The sequence below is a fragment of the Phaseolus vulgaris genome, chromosome 8, assembly GCF_000499845.2.
Source record: "Phaseolus vulgaris cultivar G19833 chromosome 8, P. vulgaris v2.0, whole genome shotgun sequence".
Lineage (NCBI taxonomy): Eukaryota > Viridiplantae > Streptophyta > Magnoliopsida > Fabales > Fabaceae > Phaseolus > Phaseolus vulgaris.
The window spans coordinates 62,815,443-62,831,244 of NC_023752.2; the positions used below are offsets into that span (position 1 = coordinate 62,815,443).

The 15,802-nt window shown below is 35.0% G+C and overlaps 3 protein-coding genes across 3 annotated transcripts in view; all 3 read right to left on the reverse strand.

Annotated features, from left to right (window-relative positions):
* Positions 1 to 2,197: 2,197 nt before the first annotated feature.
* Positions 2,198 to 4,022, reverse strand: LOC137824094 (anthocyanidin 3-O-glucosyltransferase 2-like). Its single transcript, XM_068629548.1, has one exon. The coding sequence runs from the start codon at positions 3,590 to 3,592 to the stop codon at positions 2,201 to 2,203; it is 1,392 nt and encodes a 463-aa protein (XP_068485649.1). The 5' UTR covers positions 3,593 to 4,022; the 3' UTR covers positions 2,198 to 2,200.
* Positions 4,023 to 4,820: 798 nt separating this feature from the next.
* LOC137824096 (AP-1 complex subunit sigma-1) overlaps positions 4,821 to 15,802 on the reverse strand; it is a 43,856-nt gene continuing 32,874 nt past the window's right edge. The window contains exons 2-8 of the mRNA XM_068629551.1: positions 7,014 to 7,078; positions 6,488 to 6,574; positions 5,888 to 5,979; positions 5,678 to 5,786; positions 5,527 to 5,562; positions 5,231 to 5,317; positions 4,821 to 5,135 (exon numbers count right to left, since the gene is read on the reverse strand). Of these exons, the coding sequence (XP_068485652.1) occupies positions 5,064 to 5,135; positions 5,231 to 5,317; positions 5,527 to 5,562; positions 5,678 to 5,786; positions 5,888 to 5,979; positions 6,488 to 6,574; positions 7,014 to 7,016 (486 nt within the window). The 5' untranslated portion in view covers positions 7,017 to 7,078 and the 3' untranslated portion in view covers positions 4,821 to 5,063. The remainder of the gene's footprint in view (positions 5,136 to 5,230; positions 5,318 to 5,526; positions 5,563 to 5,677; positions 5,787 to 5,887; positions 5,980 to 6,487; positions 6,575 to 7,013; positions 7,079 to 15,802) is intronic.
* Positions 8,366 to 11,914, reverse strand: LOC137824095 (zinc transporter 8-like). The gene is made up of 3 exons (XM_068629549.1): positions 11,231 to 11,914; positions 10,561 to 10,710; positions 8,366 to 8,873 (listed from the first exon to the last, which is right to left on the reverse strand). The coding sequence occupies exons 1-3, from the start codon at positions 11,846 to 11,848 to the stop codon at positions 8,571 to 8,573; spliced, it is 1,071 nt and encodes a 356-aa protein (XP_068485650.1). The 5' UTR covers positions 11,849 to 11,914; the 3' UTR covers positions 8,366 to 8,570.

The window sequence follows — 15,802 nt, forward strand, 5'->3', positions numbered from 1 at the left end:
TATTTCAAAGTATTCATGAAGCTTACACATTACTTGTCCTTCAAAGGTGGGAGGTTATTCTTGCATCTTTATAACCTTTAATACTTTAGGTGAAAAGTCTATTTTATAATGAAATAGAAAAGACTCCTAAGTCACTGCGTTCCATAAGTTTTTCTTTTCTTTGGAATTCCACAGTTGAAAATATAATTCACATTTCAGGAATGTACTTTATAAACTTTTTAATTATAGAATTTACAACTTTGTCGAAGCCCACATAATTCAAAATATAATTCAAACATAGTTCACATTTTAGGAATGTCTTTTATAAAATTTAGACATGGTGGATGTTGGTTACATGCCAAGCTACAATTCAAATTTAAACAGGATTTTGGAATCTAGTGACTGAACTTAATAAGTTATGCTGAACTTTATAAAAATGAGGTGTGGGTTTGGTTTGATTATAACCAACGATACCTGCATAAGTTCATCCACGACTATAGCTGTTATTGGTCATTCTTTTGAAAAAAATTTCATTGATGAACAACACTTTCAATTCATGCATAGTACGGTTGTGCAGCTGAATAGTGACACAAGTTTGACTATACTTTGTACTCCTGATTCAAGAAACGGTGTGATTTTTACTTCAATAGAGGTATAGTTCTTCAACTCAAGCCATATGCCAAACGAAAACGAAGTGTTTTGTATGATAATGGAGATGCTATTTCATGAACATGTTTACGAGGTTCATGATGTATGTTCTTAATAAGAGCGTTTGTCTCTCGAGTTAGGAAGAAAGTGAAGATGAATTATGACTTAAGATAAGATCATTGAGGTTGTCAAAGATAATAAAGGGAGATTTTACTATATAAAATCATTTGACGGTCAAGTTAGTAAAAATATATGGATTATATGAAGGAATATAAGAGATTCACCTGTACAAGATTCTTCGATGCTATAGTCCGTAAAAGTTTTATTTTGATGATTGTTTGATTTTGCATAACAATTATGTGTAACTTTGATATGATGACCATTTGATCTCACATAATGATTATGTATAGTTTTATTCCGATAGTTGTTTGATCTCGAATAACAATCTTGTATACTTTTAATTTGATGATTGTTTGATATCATATAGTTATTATGTATAGTTTTTTTTTCAATGACTGTTTGATCTTGGTAAACAATTGTTCTAATGATCGTTTGATCTTGGTTAGAAATTTTGTTCCAATGATCATTTGATCTTAGAAAGGGACTACGCATAACCTTTTTTTTCAATAATCGATTAGTCTTGAATAGTAATTGTTCTCACGATAGTTTGTTCTCAACACTCTTGATGATCTTTTTTATCAACGGTGAGTGTTCTTTCTATGATTGTTTGGCCTTTGATAGTAATTATTCTAATGATAGTTTGATTAGAAAAACATTTTTTGAGGTTGAGACACATCTCATGCTTCCCAACATTGGCAGAAACTCTCCAAATATATAGTCTTGAAATATTTGGTTGGCTTGAAAAAAAACATGTTTTAAGTGATATTTGCACATGTATTTTTATTTTACTTTAATTATTTTAAGAAATAAAAAAAAAGCATAAGTTTTGGTTTTACCATCGAAGAAACATGAATGAATTTTTACAAAGGAAACAATTGAAGTATGTATATACTTTATTATATGGATTTAGATACAAAGATACGTATAATTTATCTTGTATAGTTTTAATCTGATGATCGTTTGATATCAAATAGTTATTATGAATAGCTTTTTTTTCAATGATCGTTTGATTTTGGTAAACAATTGTTCTAATGATCGCTTGATCTTAGTTAGAAATTTTGTTACAATGATAATTTGATCTGAGACCGGGACTATGCATAACCTTTTTTTTCAATAATAATTGATCTCATGATAGTTTGTTCTCAACACTCTTGATGATCTTTTGAACCACATTATCTTAAGCATGAAGTATGCATATATTTTATTATACGGATTTAGATAGAAAGATATGTATAATTTTTAAAATTTAAAATGTAAAATATGAAAATACACAATTTTTGTTATTTTTTATAACAGAAAGATGTTTATAACGACAAATTAAAAAAAATTATTTCTTATTTTTGTAACCATAATAAAAAAATGTTAAAATTATTAAAATAAACAAATATTTTTTAAATTAATATATTAATATATTAATAGTATAGTGTCCAATAGTGTGTTACAATAATGATACCTAAACCTGATCCATTATATAATCAATCAAACGTCCTAAAGAAGAGTGGGAAGATCCACCTTCCAACAAAGTTTTCCTACTTTTTTCACTGATTTCCATTACTCTCTTCCTTCTCTCATCATCCATCTCCACCACATTTCGTATCCCTTTTTCTATGTTCTGGGCACTCAAAAGAGGGGCAGAACCATCCTTGAACTCAACCCTGTAATCCAACGAAATCTCGCAAGCAATCTCCACCTCATGCACCAGTAAGAATGCGTTACTCTGTTGGTCCGCGTAGAGCGGCCACGTGGCAATGGGCACACCAAAATATACGCTCTCAAGGATAGAATTCCAACCGCAGTGGGAAACAAAGCCCACGATGGCGGGGTGGGCCAGCACTTGGGCTTGAGGGGCCCATCCGATGACCTTTCCAATCCCCGCCGTCCGATCCAAGAAGCCCGCGGGCAAAATTGAGGGGAAATCGGAGGAAGCATAATCAGAGGGTGGCACCGAGAGAGAAGAACCCTTGGGTGGAGGTTTCCGCAGGGACCATAGGAAGCGGGCCCCACTGTTTTCAAGAGCACGTGCGATCTCCCTCACCTGATCCTCACCAAAAGAACCCATGCTCCCGAAGCACAGGAATACAACAGAGGAAGGAGGTTGCTGGTCAAGCCAATCCAAGATGTGACCGTTGCGAGGATTAACATTGGGCTTTGTGTTCAGAATGGGCCCCACTGGATAAATGGGCTGAGGCCCGTTAAGGAGGTAGTGGGCCGCATGGGACTCTAGCTCCTCGAATGAGTTTACTATGATACCATGGGCTTTCTTCAGGCCCCTCCCCAAGGCCAAGGATATTGGCTCCCACTCCTTGTTCAGCACTAAGGAAGGCAAATTCGGCTTTGGGAGGGGCTTGGCGAAACTAGGGGTGATGAACTCGGCGTCGGAGATCGTGAACTCGGCGTTCTCCTCTTCCTTCAGGGTGTGAAGATGAAGCGTCAAACCGAGGAAAGCAAGACCAGAAGTGAAGAACACGAGGGAAGGGACGTGGAATTCGTCGGCGACGTCGATCATGGTGGTGCAGAACATGTCGAGGACGAAGGCGGCGAGTGGCGGTGCGGGGGGGAGGTTGGCGACGGCTTCTTTGACGTTGGACTTTTGCAGTTGTAGTATTTCTTGCATTAGGTTTGGTGGGGAGTTGGAGGAAACTTGGGGGAGGTTGATGAGCTGCAGACGGTGTGAGTGAAGGGAATCGGTGTAAGCAGGTGTGGTGTGAGGTGGTTGTTTGATTACCAAGACAGTGATCCAGATATGGTGGTGGCGCTCCATCAGAAGGTTCGCGAACTCAATGGTGGAGATGAGATGACCGGTGACCGGAAAAGGGATGAAGACGAGACGTGCAGCTTTGTTCATCGTCTTCACTCACTCACTCGGTAGCTTTGGTGTGTGTGGAATTATTGAAATGGAAGTGGTTAGAAGGATAAGGCGAAATGTTATGGGAAGAAACATACGTAGGCTAACATTATTGTACGATACCTTCATTTGTGGCTATGGATTTCTCACCCAGTTGTCTTAGGAGTGCATGTCATAAATTTCTTCTCATGCCAGTCCAATCATTCCTTCTCCACTTTTCAAATGTCATCTTTTTTAAATGGCAGAAAATATAAAAGAGTAATTGCACTTAATGGAATATCCTCACAACAAAGAGTTGTAACATTGGATCCCACAAAACACTTCATCTGACTTGGGAAGCTTTGTTGTAGTGAAAAGTAGTAATATGCATTCTGTAACTTAACTTTCCTATTATTAACAGTTTAACACAGGAGATACAAATTTGAGGATTTTGAAACGCAACTGGTTTCAATGTCCGATACTAATGTTTTCAAGAGATAAATACTAAACAGGAGAGTTAATAGTAAGAGGAATAAAAAATAAATGGTTTACACAAATATATTTTTCAAAGTATTCATCAAGCTTATAAGCTTACAGATTACTAGCCATTCAAAGGTGGTGCAGCTCTATCACCTTTAATACTTTAGGTGAAAAAGTGTATTTTATATCCTTAATGAAATAAAAAAAGGACTCCTAAGTCCCTGCACTCCCATAAGTTTTTCATTTAATGATTTTCGAATTCCAGTTCAAAATATAATTTACATTTCAGGAAAGTAAAGTAGTAAGTTCTTATTTATAAAAATCAGAATATAAATTTCTTCCTGCAACTACATATTTTTTATTTTCTGGATTCAAAATACTACATATTTTGTAGTATTCGAAATACAAGGTTTACTTTCAAATTTTATTATTTTATGAATTCAGAAATGAATTCTGAATTGTAAAATTTGGAAACCAAGTTTGCATTTCAAATTCTACAATTAAAAAGTTACTTTTGAATCCAGAAAATAAATTTCAAATTATAAAATTTAAAATTCGAATTAAGAATAGTTTTGAAATTACAATGAAATTACAATAACTATGGGGTGTAGGAAAAAAACTATGGAGGTGCAGGAAGAAATTCCTTTCACGGGGTAGGTCACGCCGACTAAACGGTGCAGCGAAAAAACTGTCTTCTACTAACTAAATGTCTTTCAAAATTAAATGTCCTTCTTGAGGGTATAAGAAGACACGTTCATGCAATCTTGCCTGAAGAAAAAAAACTATATGCATGAAATTGCGAACCTTAATGGAATTCAGACAAAGAAGATCGTGTCTTCCTGATACTAGTCCATTGTACCAAAAAAAACATAATCAAGGAGAGAAAATCGAATGTTCAGCATAACAGAAATAAAAACGGGGCTTGGTCATAATATATATTAACAGGAAAAGTTCACTCTTTGATCATACGAAACACCATGCCCCAAAATGCCAACTGGAACAAGGGATTTTCTCACTTAGTGGCTTGGGAAATTATATTACTTAATGAACTAGCTTCCTCCTTGGCAGTCTCCACCAATGAATCCTGAAACCCAATTTCATATAAAATTGCATCAGACAAAACTCTCGAGGAAGAAACTGCTGACCGAAACATTCTGAACGTGAAGGACCCTTGCATACCTGTGCAGCTATTAACCGTGCAATAGTTTTCTTGCTTGACTCCTGAAGCTCGCCAGCAATGAGAAGTTCATCAAGTATATAATAGGCCTTCCATGATAAAACAAATTAAGAACATATGTCAGAAGAGAAATTAGTTGACCCCAAGAAAAGGAGGCAGTTGAAAAGATCAATTATTAAAGCCCAATTAAGGTGATTCAGCTTGGAAAAATAATTCATAATGGCAACAGGTTAAATGTTAAAAAGTAGCATTTGTTTCAACTTTTGGGCATAAATCATGACATGATGCGCAGACAAACCTTGTGGAAATTGAATATCAAGTCCAGTTCACAGACCTGCAAACGGTGAAGCGACCATTAATCTTTATATCCTTCCCAGAAAGAATGGAACTATTTTCATAGGTGAATAAAGCAGTACTCTCCAAAAGTCAAAGCTTTGAACAGAACTCACACTGCCAAAATACCGATCAAGAATCTCTACAAAATGATGAATTATTTCAAGGACTTCTAATTCGTTGTCTTCCTCATCCATACACATGCAGAAATAAAGACTTGCATATCTGCAGCAGATAATTGTTATAACATAGCCAGACAGAAGAGTTTCTAGCAAAGGAGTAAGTAGTTGTATATGACAAACGGCCACACACTCTTGTTAAATTACCTTTTATAAACAACTTTATGTCCCCGCCATTCTACAAAATTACAGAGCTTGGGAGCACGTGTAAGAACCAATCCACTGATCTCACGGATAGCCTTGTCAAAAATAAATTACATGTAAAATATATGTATCAATCAAGGATGATTTAAGTGGGACACAGTAAGCAATCATGCACAGATCCATCACTGTGCATACAATACAAAGTTACAAAGAAAGAAAATGATAGTTTGACAATTCTTGAAATAATAGATTTAGAAATAAATATATATAATAAAAGTTAAATTTATAATTAAATGATATGAAAAAATATTAAAATAGTAGTATTGAGGGTTGCAATGTGATTGTATAAAATATTGGATTCTATATGTATCATTACCCAAGTTACAAAATTAAAGAAAAATAAGAAGTCGGCCATGAAAATAACAAATACCACTAGAACGAGCAGCTTGTGAAATTTTGAAGAACTAAATAACTAATTACAGGTTTGCATTTCAGTTGAGAAAACTTTTCTTCTACTCTCAAAAGTTCAATTTCTTACTTCTTCAATTTGCACAGTGGAATTGGCAATTTCTATCCAAACATGGCAATAGGATGTTACCTTACCTTATTTCTCTCCTTCTGCGAGTAAGGAGAATACCATTTTGTGAGCCTGACCTTCCCTTGACGACTAATGAGCAGCACAAATTGTATCTACATTTAATTAATGAAATTGGAGATACATAAAAAAAGAATGCGATAGTAACAGAATAAAACATGGCCAGCAAGGTGTAGATCATAGAAACATGGATGATAACACAAGTTATGAGAGTAACCTAATCGCAATGAGGAAAGAGGTACAATTATCACAATTACCACAAAAATCTAATACATATATAAAATAGGCGATAAGAAGAATCTCATGATTCAGTGCGGAAACAAAAAAAGAGCGTTAATCATGCTATTACACACGAAAGCATGAACAATGAAGTCGAGATTTAATGGATTTTGGGACATGGATAGTTAAAATCGTGGTATGATGCAAAATCTGAGAATTGAATCTAGAAAGTAGGAACAAGAGAAAGATCTGTGAAGAAGAATGAGTAAGGTGGATCGGAAATATAGCGTACGTAGAATTCGGAAGAAACTTTACCATTTCCCTCGATTCGCTCGCGCGTTCCGCTCACAGGATCACGCTCCTTCTCCTTCTCCTTCTCCTCACTTTTGTCTTTTCCTAAATAAATTATAAATTTAAACTTTCAGTTTATTGTTCCTCTTTCTTTTCGGGTTCTGCTTTTCTGTTTCCACCCCTTGCATTACCACGCCCTACGTAATGGGCCCGGCCCATCAAATATATATTGTTTCTTCAAAATTGGATCTCCTGGTGTTCTTCCTCTTAATCTTGGTGTCTCACTATTTTGTTATCTGCAATTATATTCTCATGCTCAAATTAATTTTGATCTGAACAAAAGGTGTATATAAAAGTAAAAAATTACAGATCCACTACTCTTTAACTTCATAATATACTTATTTATAAAAGTTGTATTAATTTTGTGAATTATTTTTTTATTGACCTTTATTAATTACCATATTAAAAAATTAATCACGCAATTGACAAAAATATAAAAAAAAATCTCGACATCTTAGAACCTAGCGGTATATATATTAGCGAGATTACACTAAAAATACAGTTTAACCTTTATATTTAATTTTTATATGATTCTTTGAAAAAAAATATCATGAGATTTGAGGTTAATTTAAGACTCGTTTTGGTCTCAAACTAATGAATTAATTAATTTTAAAATACATTCTTATTTTTTTTTAAATATGAATATATTGTATTCACTCTCATAGTGTATACAATATTATGTAATATAATATCGGATGGTCAAGAGTTCGAATGATCGACATGGTTGAATGGTCGGCAAGGCCGAATAAATCTAAATGTACTACCGGATGGTCAGGAGGCCGAATAAACCTAAATGTACTACCGGATGGTTGAGAGACTGAATGGTCGATAAAATTGAATAAACTTAAGAACAAACAATAAATACATGATTAACTGTAATTAAACCAGTTTAGTTATAAACTATGGTTAAAGCACAATTGGGTCCTCGTTTGAAATCCAAGGGCAGGCCCATAACAGCTGAAGTCCAATACAAGACTATAAATACCAAAGGGAACCCTGTGCCATAGGTAATTTTTTGATCTCTAACACACCTACATATTATACCCGGACTAACTTGATTCGCAGGTACCCCACCTCGTCGTTCTTGGAGAAGGACTTGCAAGACGGAGAGACGCCGAACACAGGAGCCGCGAGGACGAGAAGACGGAAGGTACAATAATCATTCTGAGAGGAACCCGACCTTGTAAGAACATGTAATTTCTACATATCTTTGTCTTTTTGTGAGTGTAAGAGAAAAATAAGTATTTATGATATTCATTTATTATTTATTTACTTAAAAAGGTTAAACTTAAATTCATCAATCTATGAAAACAAAGTAAATCTAAAATACCCTTATAACCACTGTATTATGCAGTTTAATAACTTTGTTTACATATTCATTCTAGTATACTCAATCCGAACATACCAAACTTTCTTTACACCTTTTTTCTAAATTCTCATGTTATCATATGAGACATCTTCACATATTTACTTACAAAACATATGAACTTAGTGCTTAGTATTAGAAGAAAAGAGTGGGCTCTAGGCCCATTTGGCTAGAACTGACATGAAGGCAGCTCCAATGAGCAAAGAAGCGTTAACTCCGATCTGAAGGGTGGTACTTGCTTGGATCTTGGGATGCATTAAATCTGGTGCAAGAAGGTCCACCAGTGACATGTAAATCAAGATACCTGCAGATGCTGCGTTTAGAATGCCTTCCACGATCAGAGCCCTTGGGCTGTTCTCCTCATAGCCACTAATTATCATACCAATTGCAATTCCCACTGGTGTTGTCAGTGAAAAGAACAATGCCATAATTATAACTGCTCTCCTCTTCAATCTTGCCTGAACAAAAAACACCATCACTTTGCTTACTACACTGGGAGAGATTAAAACATTTCATAATATATAAGTGGATGCAAACCTTACTTTATAAGCCAGTTTTATGAGGTTGAGTTAGACTTAAAGTTTACTTCTTAATATTGATATAGAGTCATTTAAAGTTTATCCTAGCAAGTGTTTAGTGAATTATCAGATCATCCGTCATAATATGTTATCACACGTACAAACTGTGACTCCACGTTAAATTAGGTTTAAAATTCCCTCTTAGCAGTGCAAACACTTCTCACCATCACTCCAATGACAAACCCACAACCTTCAACTTTGAATGTTCGGATTCAAGAGAATATCTTTTCGCAGTGGTCTCACCATATCTACACGTTGGTCTCTGCTATGTTTTTATTCAAGCCAAGTGATTTGCATCCAATACCATCACATGTTCATACGTCAGGAAAGATAAAGCATTGAAAATGAAAGATGTTACATGCTAGTACCGACATGGTTCATACTTGTTTCAATATTGCTTTTGAAAAATCATTTATTACAATGTGTTTCTAACCAGTTAAATCTATATATATTCCATAGGGTAGATCACATTCATATTTTCACTATAATGCATTTAAATGGATGATTTTCAAAACTTGAGAATAAGTTTGTCTAATTCTAATTGGTGTGTTTTTTTTAGTGGAATTTTTATGGGTTCTTTTCAATTAAAAGTCCTGTTTTTCTGTCTCTTATGATTATATTTATGTAAGAAGCTTTGAAGAAAGATGCTTCACATTGACTTTGTATAAAAGTTAATATTATCTTTAAAATATATTTATTAATTTTTTGTGTTTAAAAAAAAGTGTGAATATATAGTCATACAAACAAACGCATACTAAGTCAGGTTTTGTTTACACACAAAAAAATGTACTTTTAGTTTCTGTATTTTTCATTTGTTAAACATATAATAGTTCTTATAGTTTATACCGATAATCGATTTAGTTTCTCATTTTAAAAATTTAAAGTTAATATATTATAAATGAACTTTTTTTTCAAGTTTTAGACTTAAATTCATCGTATATATAAAATATATGGACCTTAAATAGTTTCAACCGTATACAATTTTAAGAAAATTCCTTTTAATATTATATATATATATATATATATATATATATATATATATATATATATATATATATATATATGGCCAAGTTGCATTCTGAAAACGAAAACTTGAGAAGAACATGCATGGTTCAGAAGGAGACACGCACGATTACTTGTCCAACAACATTGACTTTTCATCAGAAATTTGAAATCTATATATAAAACAACAATAATTTTGAATTAACTTTTAAGTACAAAAACCTATTACAATGACATTTTAAAAAACAAGAATGTTAAACTCGATATATTCAGTTTATTTGCTTTAATATTACGGAAGTTGATGCTTATCTATGTAGGATTTCGAGGGTTGAATAATAATTAATTAATGAAATAAACGATAACATGAATTAGGGAATTTAGACATTAATTTTAACAAAAGAGTTTTAAGTGAAGAGAGTATTTTAAAGCTAGATATATAATACTCTTACTATTTTTTTTTATTCATATACATTTATCCTACATGTTAATATATTAGAAATAGGACTGATTTATCTCTTAAATATATAATTAAATAAATTTGATATTTGGTTTGAATATACAATACCTGTGAGATGCAACCACCGAGTCCCATGCCTTCAAAAAATTGGTGGAAGGTTAAAGCAGCTATAAGAGGCCTTATAGTTTTAGGATTTTCAGATGCACCCAGTGAGATCCCTATTATCACAGAATGCACCACAATCCCCAACTCCAACACCTGTAATTTTTAAACATCAAAACCAAAATTATATACACACAAAATATACTTTTTAAAAAACTAATATATTTCTGTGATATAATGTAAAAAATCCAACAAATAAGTATCGTGATATAATGTAAAAAATCCAACAAATATTTTTTAAATTAGACATTTTGAATGAGTGTCGGTTTTCAATGTGTGTTCGACACAGACACACCATTTAAGAATAAAGTCGACACAAACACACAATTTAAGAGAAAAGTCGACACAGACACACAATTTAAGAGGAGAAGAGTGTCCGAGAGTTATATTAAGAAGTAAATTATAATTCTAAGTAAATTTTATATATATTATAAAGTATAGAGGAAAAAGTGATTGTACATGCAAGGAATAATAATGAAGGAGAGATAAGGAATTGAAGTGAAAATTGGGTGGCAGATAGTAGGAGAACCCACTGTATTTGGATAATGATATATGGACAAAATATAATGCATTATTGTTACTTAGGAGTGTCACTGAAGTTGAATAATTAAATTACCTGAGAAATAACACGATGGCGAAGGAGTTCCGTTGAAGGAGAAGCCATGGAAGCATGAGCATGAGAATGAGTTGCATGGTGATTATGCAGATCTTCTTCGTCAACAACTCCATCCATGCCCCTTACGGTGGACTTTTTGAAATACGCAGTTGCCAGAGAATCAACCATAAGCGTTCCAATGGCCGCCACCATTGCCACAAATCCTGCGAAGGAAAAATCTTTCCAGGGATCACCACAGAGACTAGGAGGCGTCAACTTCTCGAAAGCATCGGGTAGCACGTGGATGAAACCAGTGGACAAGATGATCCCTGCAGCGAAGGCCTTCACCATGAAGAACAAGTCCTTCTCGGGATGCAATGCAGGGAAAATTTTGCTCAGCAGTGGAAGCGTCACACCTATTGCACTTGCTAACAGAATCGAAACCAGAGCTCCGATTTTGTAATTCCTAGCCAGAGCCTTGTCTACACCCTTCTCTCCACCTTCCTCGTCGTCGTTTTTGCATTTACACTCGCCGGCACCGTCGCCATCAACCGTGCACGGAAGAAGGAGAAGAGTGAGAAGCAGAAGGAGGAAGATCCACGTGATGTCACGTGCACAATGTTGTTGAGTTTTGTTCATTTTGTGGATGAACAAAGATAAAAAAAAAACCCTATCTCTCCGAAAGCTGGATGGCTATGAATGAATAAAGAATTATAGGAATTATGTTTTATATACTTAAACTTAGGACACTTTTAATTATATTTTATTTATTTATTCTTCTTAGGAGACTTTTAATCAGTCTCTCTCAAGGTCAATTCGCATGTCCACAAGCCATGACATAAAGCATATCATAGAAAACGAAATTAAAGTTACCATATGATATTTTCTAGATACATCAAATCAAATCAAATGTTCAATTTGTTGAATTTCTAACTTTGTATCGTGTGGTATTCTTTATATGGTATAATTTGCAGGTTAATGTTTGTGTTACATTATATACCGCACACGGACATGGATACTTTCATTGGAAATATATAAAAAAATTTAAAAGGTAGGACACGGAGACACATATCTATATATTATATAATTATGAATTATATATATTAATAATAAAGATTTATGTGTATAAGTATATTGTAAAAAAAAATTTGGAGCAAAAAGATGTTTTTCATGACTGGTTCATAAGGATTTGTTTCTTATTTTTATAATCATAATAAAAATTAATACAATAAAATTTGAATTTTTAAAAAATTAATATATTTTTCCTTTTCAAAATTGTGTTAGAACTGTATTAGAATTTTCCAGAAATCTAACAAATACTCTTTGAATTGGACACTTAACGGATACATGTCCTACATAATATCGATATCTGATTTGGTTTGCACAAAATTTTTGAAAAATTCTCCCGAAATAGTTTTTTCCTAAAATTTCATGTAAGAATTTCCACTGAATTTGGGACAAAACGCGACAAATTTCAGGGCAAACGGATGAGTATTCACCCACGAAAAAAATCAAACAGTTTCACACACAAACGAACCTTCCTTTCAGCCCTGGCAGTGATGAATAAAAAATTTATTGTCAATCTTGTGGGACGAATCTGGGGCTCAAATCTCAGCCAAAACTCAATAGACACAGTGACGAACGTCTGGTAAAGATTTCAGAACAGAATACCCAAGGAGTAAGGCGTAGTAAGTCCCAGACCGAGAGTGAACAAAACTGGTTTTTCGAAAACAAAACGTCTTGGCTTTTCTCCCCCGTATCTTCTTTTTGTGATTTGTTTATGGATGTGCCTCCTTACTTGGATGCAAACAACATATGAAAGTACTCGTGTGAACTTTTTCAGCATGATACAGACCCAAAATATAATTTTGGAAAGTAGGGCGAAATCTCATAAGTTTTGGTAGAGGATAGCCTTGGTTTGCACAAAATTTCTGAAAAATTCTCCCAAAATAGTATTTTCCTGAAATTCCACGTAAGAATCTCCATTGAATCTGGGACAAAACGCGACAAATTTCAGGTCAAACGGATGAGTATTCACCCACGAAAAAAATCAAACAGTTTCACACACAAACGAACCTTCCTTTCAGCCCTGGCAGTGATGAATAAAAAATTTTATTGCCAATCTTGTGGGACGAATATGGGGCTCAAATCTCAGTCAAAACTCAGTAGACACAGTGACGAACGTCTGATAAAAATTTCAGACCAAAATACCCAAGGAGTAAGGCGTAGTAAGTCCCAGACCGAGGGTGAACAAAACTGGTTTTCCGAAAACAAAACGTCCTGCCTTTTCTCCCCCGTATCTTCTTTTTGTGATTTGTTTATGGACGTGCCTCCTTACCTGGTTGCAAACAACATATGAAAGTACTCGTGTGAACTTTTTCAGCATGATACGAACCCAGAATACAATTTCGGAAAGTAGGGCGACATCTCACGAGTTTTGGTAGAGGATAACCTTGGTTTGCACAAAATTTCTGAAAAATTCTCCCAAAATAGTATTTTCCTGAAATTCCACGTAAGAATCTCCACTGAATTTGGGACAAAACGCGACAAATTTCAGGTCAAACGGTTGAGTATTCACCCACGAAAAAAATCAAACAGTTTCACACACAAACGAATCTTCCTTTCAGCCCTGGCAGTGATGAACAAAAAATTTATTGTCATTCTTGTGGGACGAATTTGGGGCTCAAATCTCAGCCAAAACTAAGTAGACACAGTGACGAACGTCTGGTAAAAATTTCAGACCAGAATACCCAAGGAGTAAGGCGTAGTAAGTTCTAGACCGAGAGTGAACAAAACTGGTTTTCCAAAAACAAAATGTCCTGGCTTTTCTCCCCCGTATCTTCTTTTTGTGATTTGTTTATGGACGTGCCTCCTTACCTGGGTGCAAACAACATATCAAAGTACTCGTGTGAACTTTTTCAGCGCGATATGGACCCAGAATACAATTTCGGAAAGTAGGGCGAAATCTCACGAGTTTTGGTAGAGGATAGCCTTGGTTTGTACAAAATTTCTGAAAAATTCTCCAGAAATAGTTTTTTCCTGAAATTCCACATAAGAATATCCACTTAATTTGGGACAAAACGCGACAAATTTCAGGTCAAACGGATGAGTATTCACCCACGAAAAAAATCAAACAGTTTCACACACAAACGAACCTTCCTTTCAGTCCTGGCAGTGATGAATAAAAAATTTATTGCCAATCTTGTGGGACCAATCTGGGGCTCAAATCTCAGCCAAAAATCAGTAGACACAGTGACGAACGTCTGGTAAAAATTTCAGAACAGAATACCCAAGGAGTAAGGCGTAGTAAGTCCCAGACCGAGAGCGAACAAAACTGGTTTTCCGAAAACAAAACGTCCTGGCTTTTCTCCCCCGTATCTTCTTTTTGTGATTTGTTTATGGACGTGCCTCCTTACTTGGGTGCAAAGAACATATGAAAGTACTCGTGTGAACCTTTTTAGCGCGATACGGACCCAGAATACAATTTCGGAAAGTAGGGCGAAATCTCACGAGTTTTGGTAGAGGATAACCTTGGTTTGCACAAGATTTCTGAAAAATTATCCCGAAATAGTTTTTTCCTGAAATTCCACGTAAGAATCTCCACCGAATTTGGAAAAAAACGCGACAAATTTCAGGTCAAACGGATGAGTATTCACCCACGAAAAAAATCAAACAGTTTCACACACAAACGAACCTTCTTTTCAACCCTGACAGTGATGAATAAAAAATTTATTGCCAATCTTGTGGGACGAATCTGGGGATCAAATCTAAACCAAAACTCAGTAGACACAGTGACGAACGTCTGGTAAAAATTTCAGACCAGAATACCCAAGGAGTAATGCGTAGTAAGTCCCAGACCGAGAGCGAACAAAAATGGTTTTCCGAAAACAAAACGTCCTGACTTTTCTCCCCCGTATCTTCTTTTTGTGATTTGTTTATGGACGTGCCTCCTTACCTGGATGCAAACAACATATGAAAGTACTCGTGTGAACTTTTTCAGCGAGATACGGACCCAGAATACAATTTCGGAAAGTAGGGCGAAATCTCATAAGTTTTGGTAGAGGATAGCCTTGGTTTGCACAAAATTTCTGAAAAATTCTCCCAAAATAGTATTTTCCTGAAATTCCACATAAGAATCTCCACTGAATTTGGGACAAAACGCGACAAATTTCAGGTCAAACGGATGAGTATTCACCCACGAAAAAAATCAAACAGTTTCACACACAAACGAACATTCCTTTCAGCCTTGGCAGTGATGAACAAAAAATTTATTGTCAATCTTGTGGGACGAATCTGGGGCTCTAATCTCAGCCAAAACTCAGTAGACACAGTGACGAACGTCTGGTAAAAATTTCAGACCAGAATACCCAAGGAGTAAGGCGTAGTAAGTTCTAGACCGAGAGGGAACAAAACTGGTCTTCCAAAAACAAAACGTCCTGACTTTTTTCCCCCGTATCTTCTTTTTGTGATTTGTTTATGGACGTGCCTCCTTACCTGGGTGCAAACAACATATCAAAGTACTCGTGTGAATTTTTTTAGTGCGATACGGACCCAAGATACAATTTCGAAAAGTAGGGCGAAATCTCAGAGGTT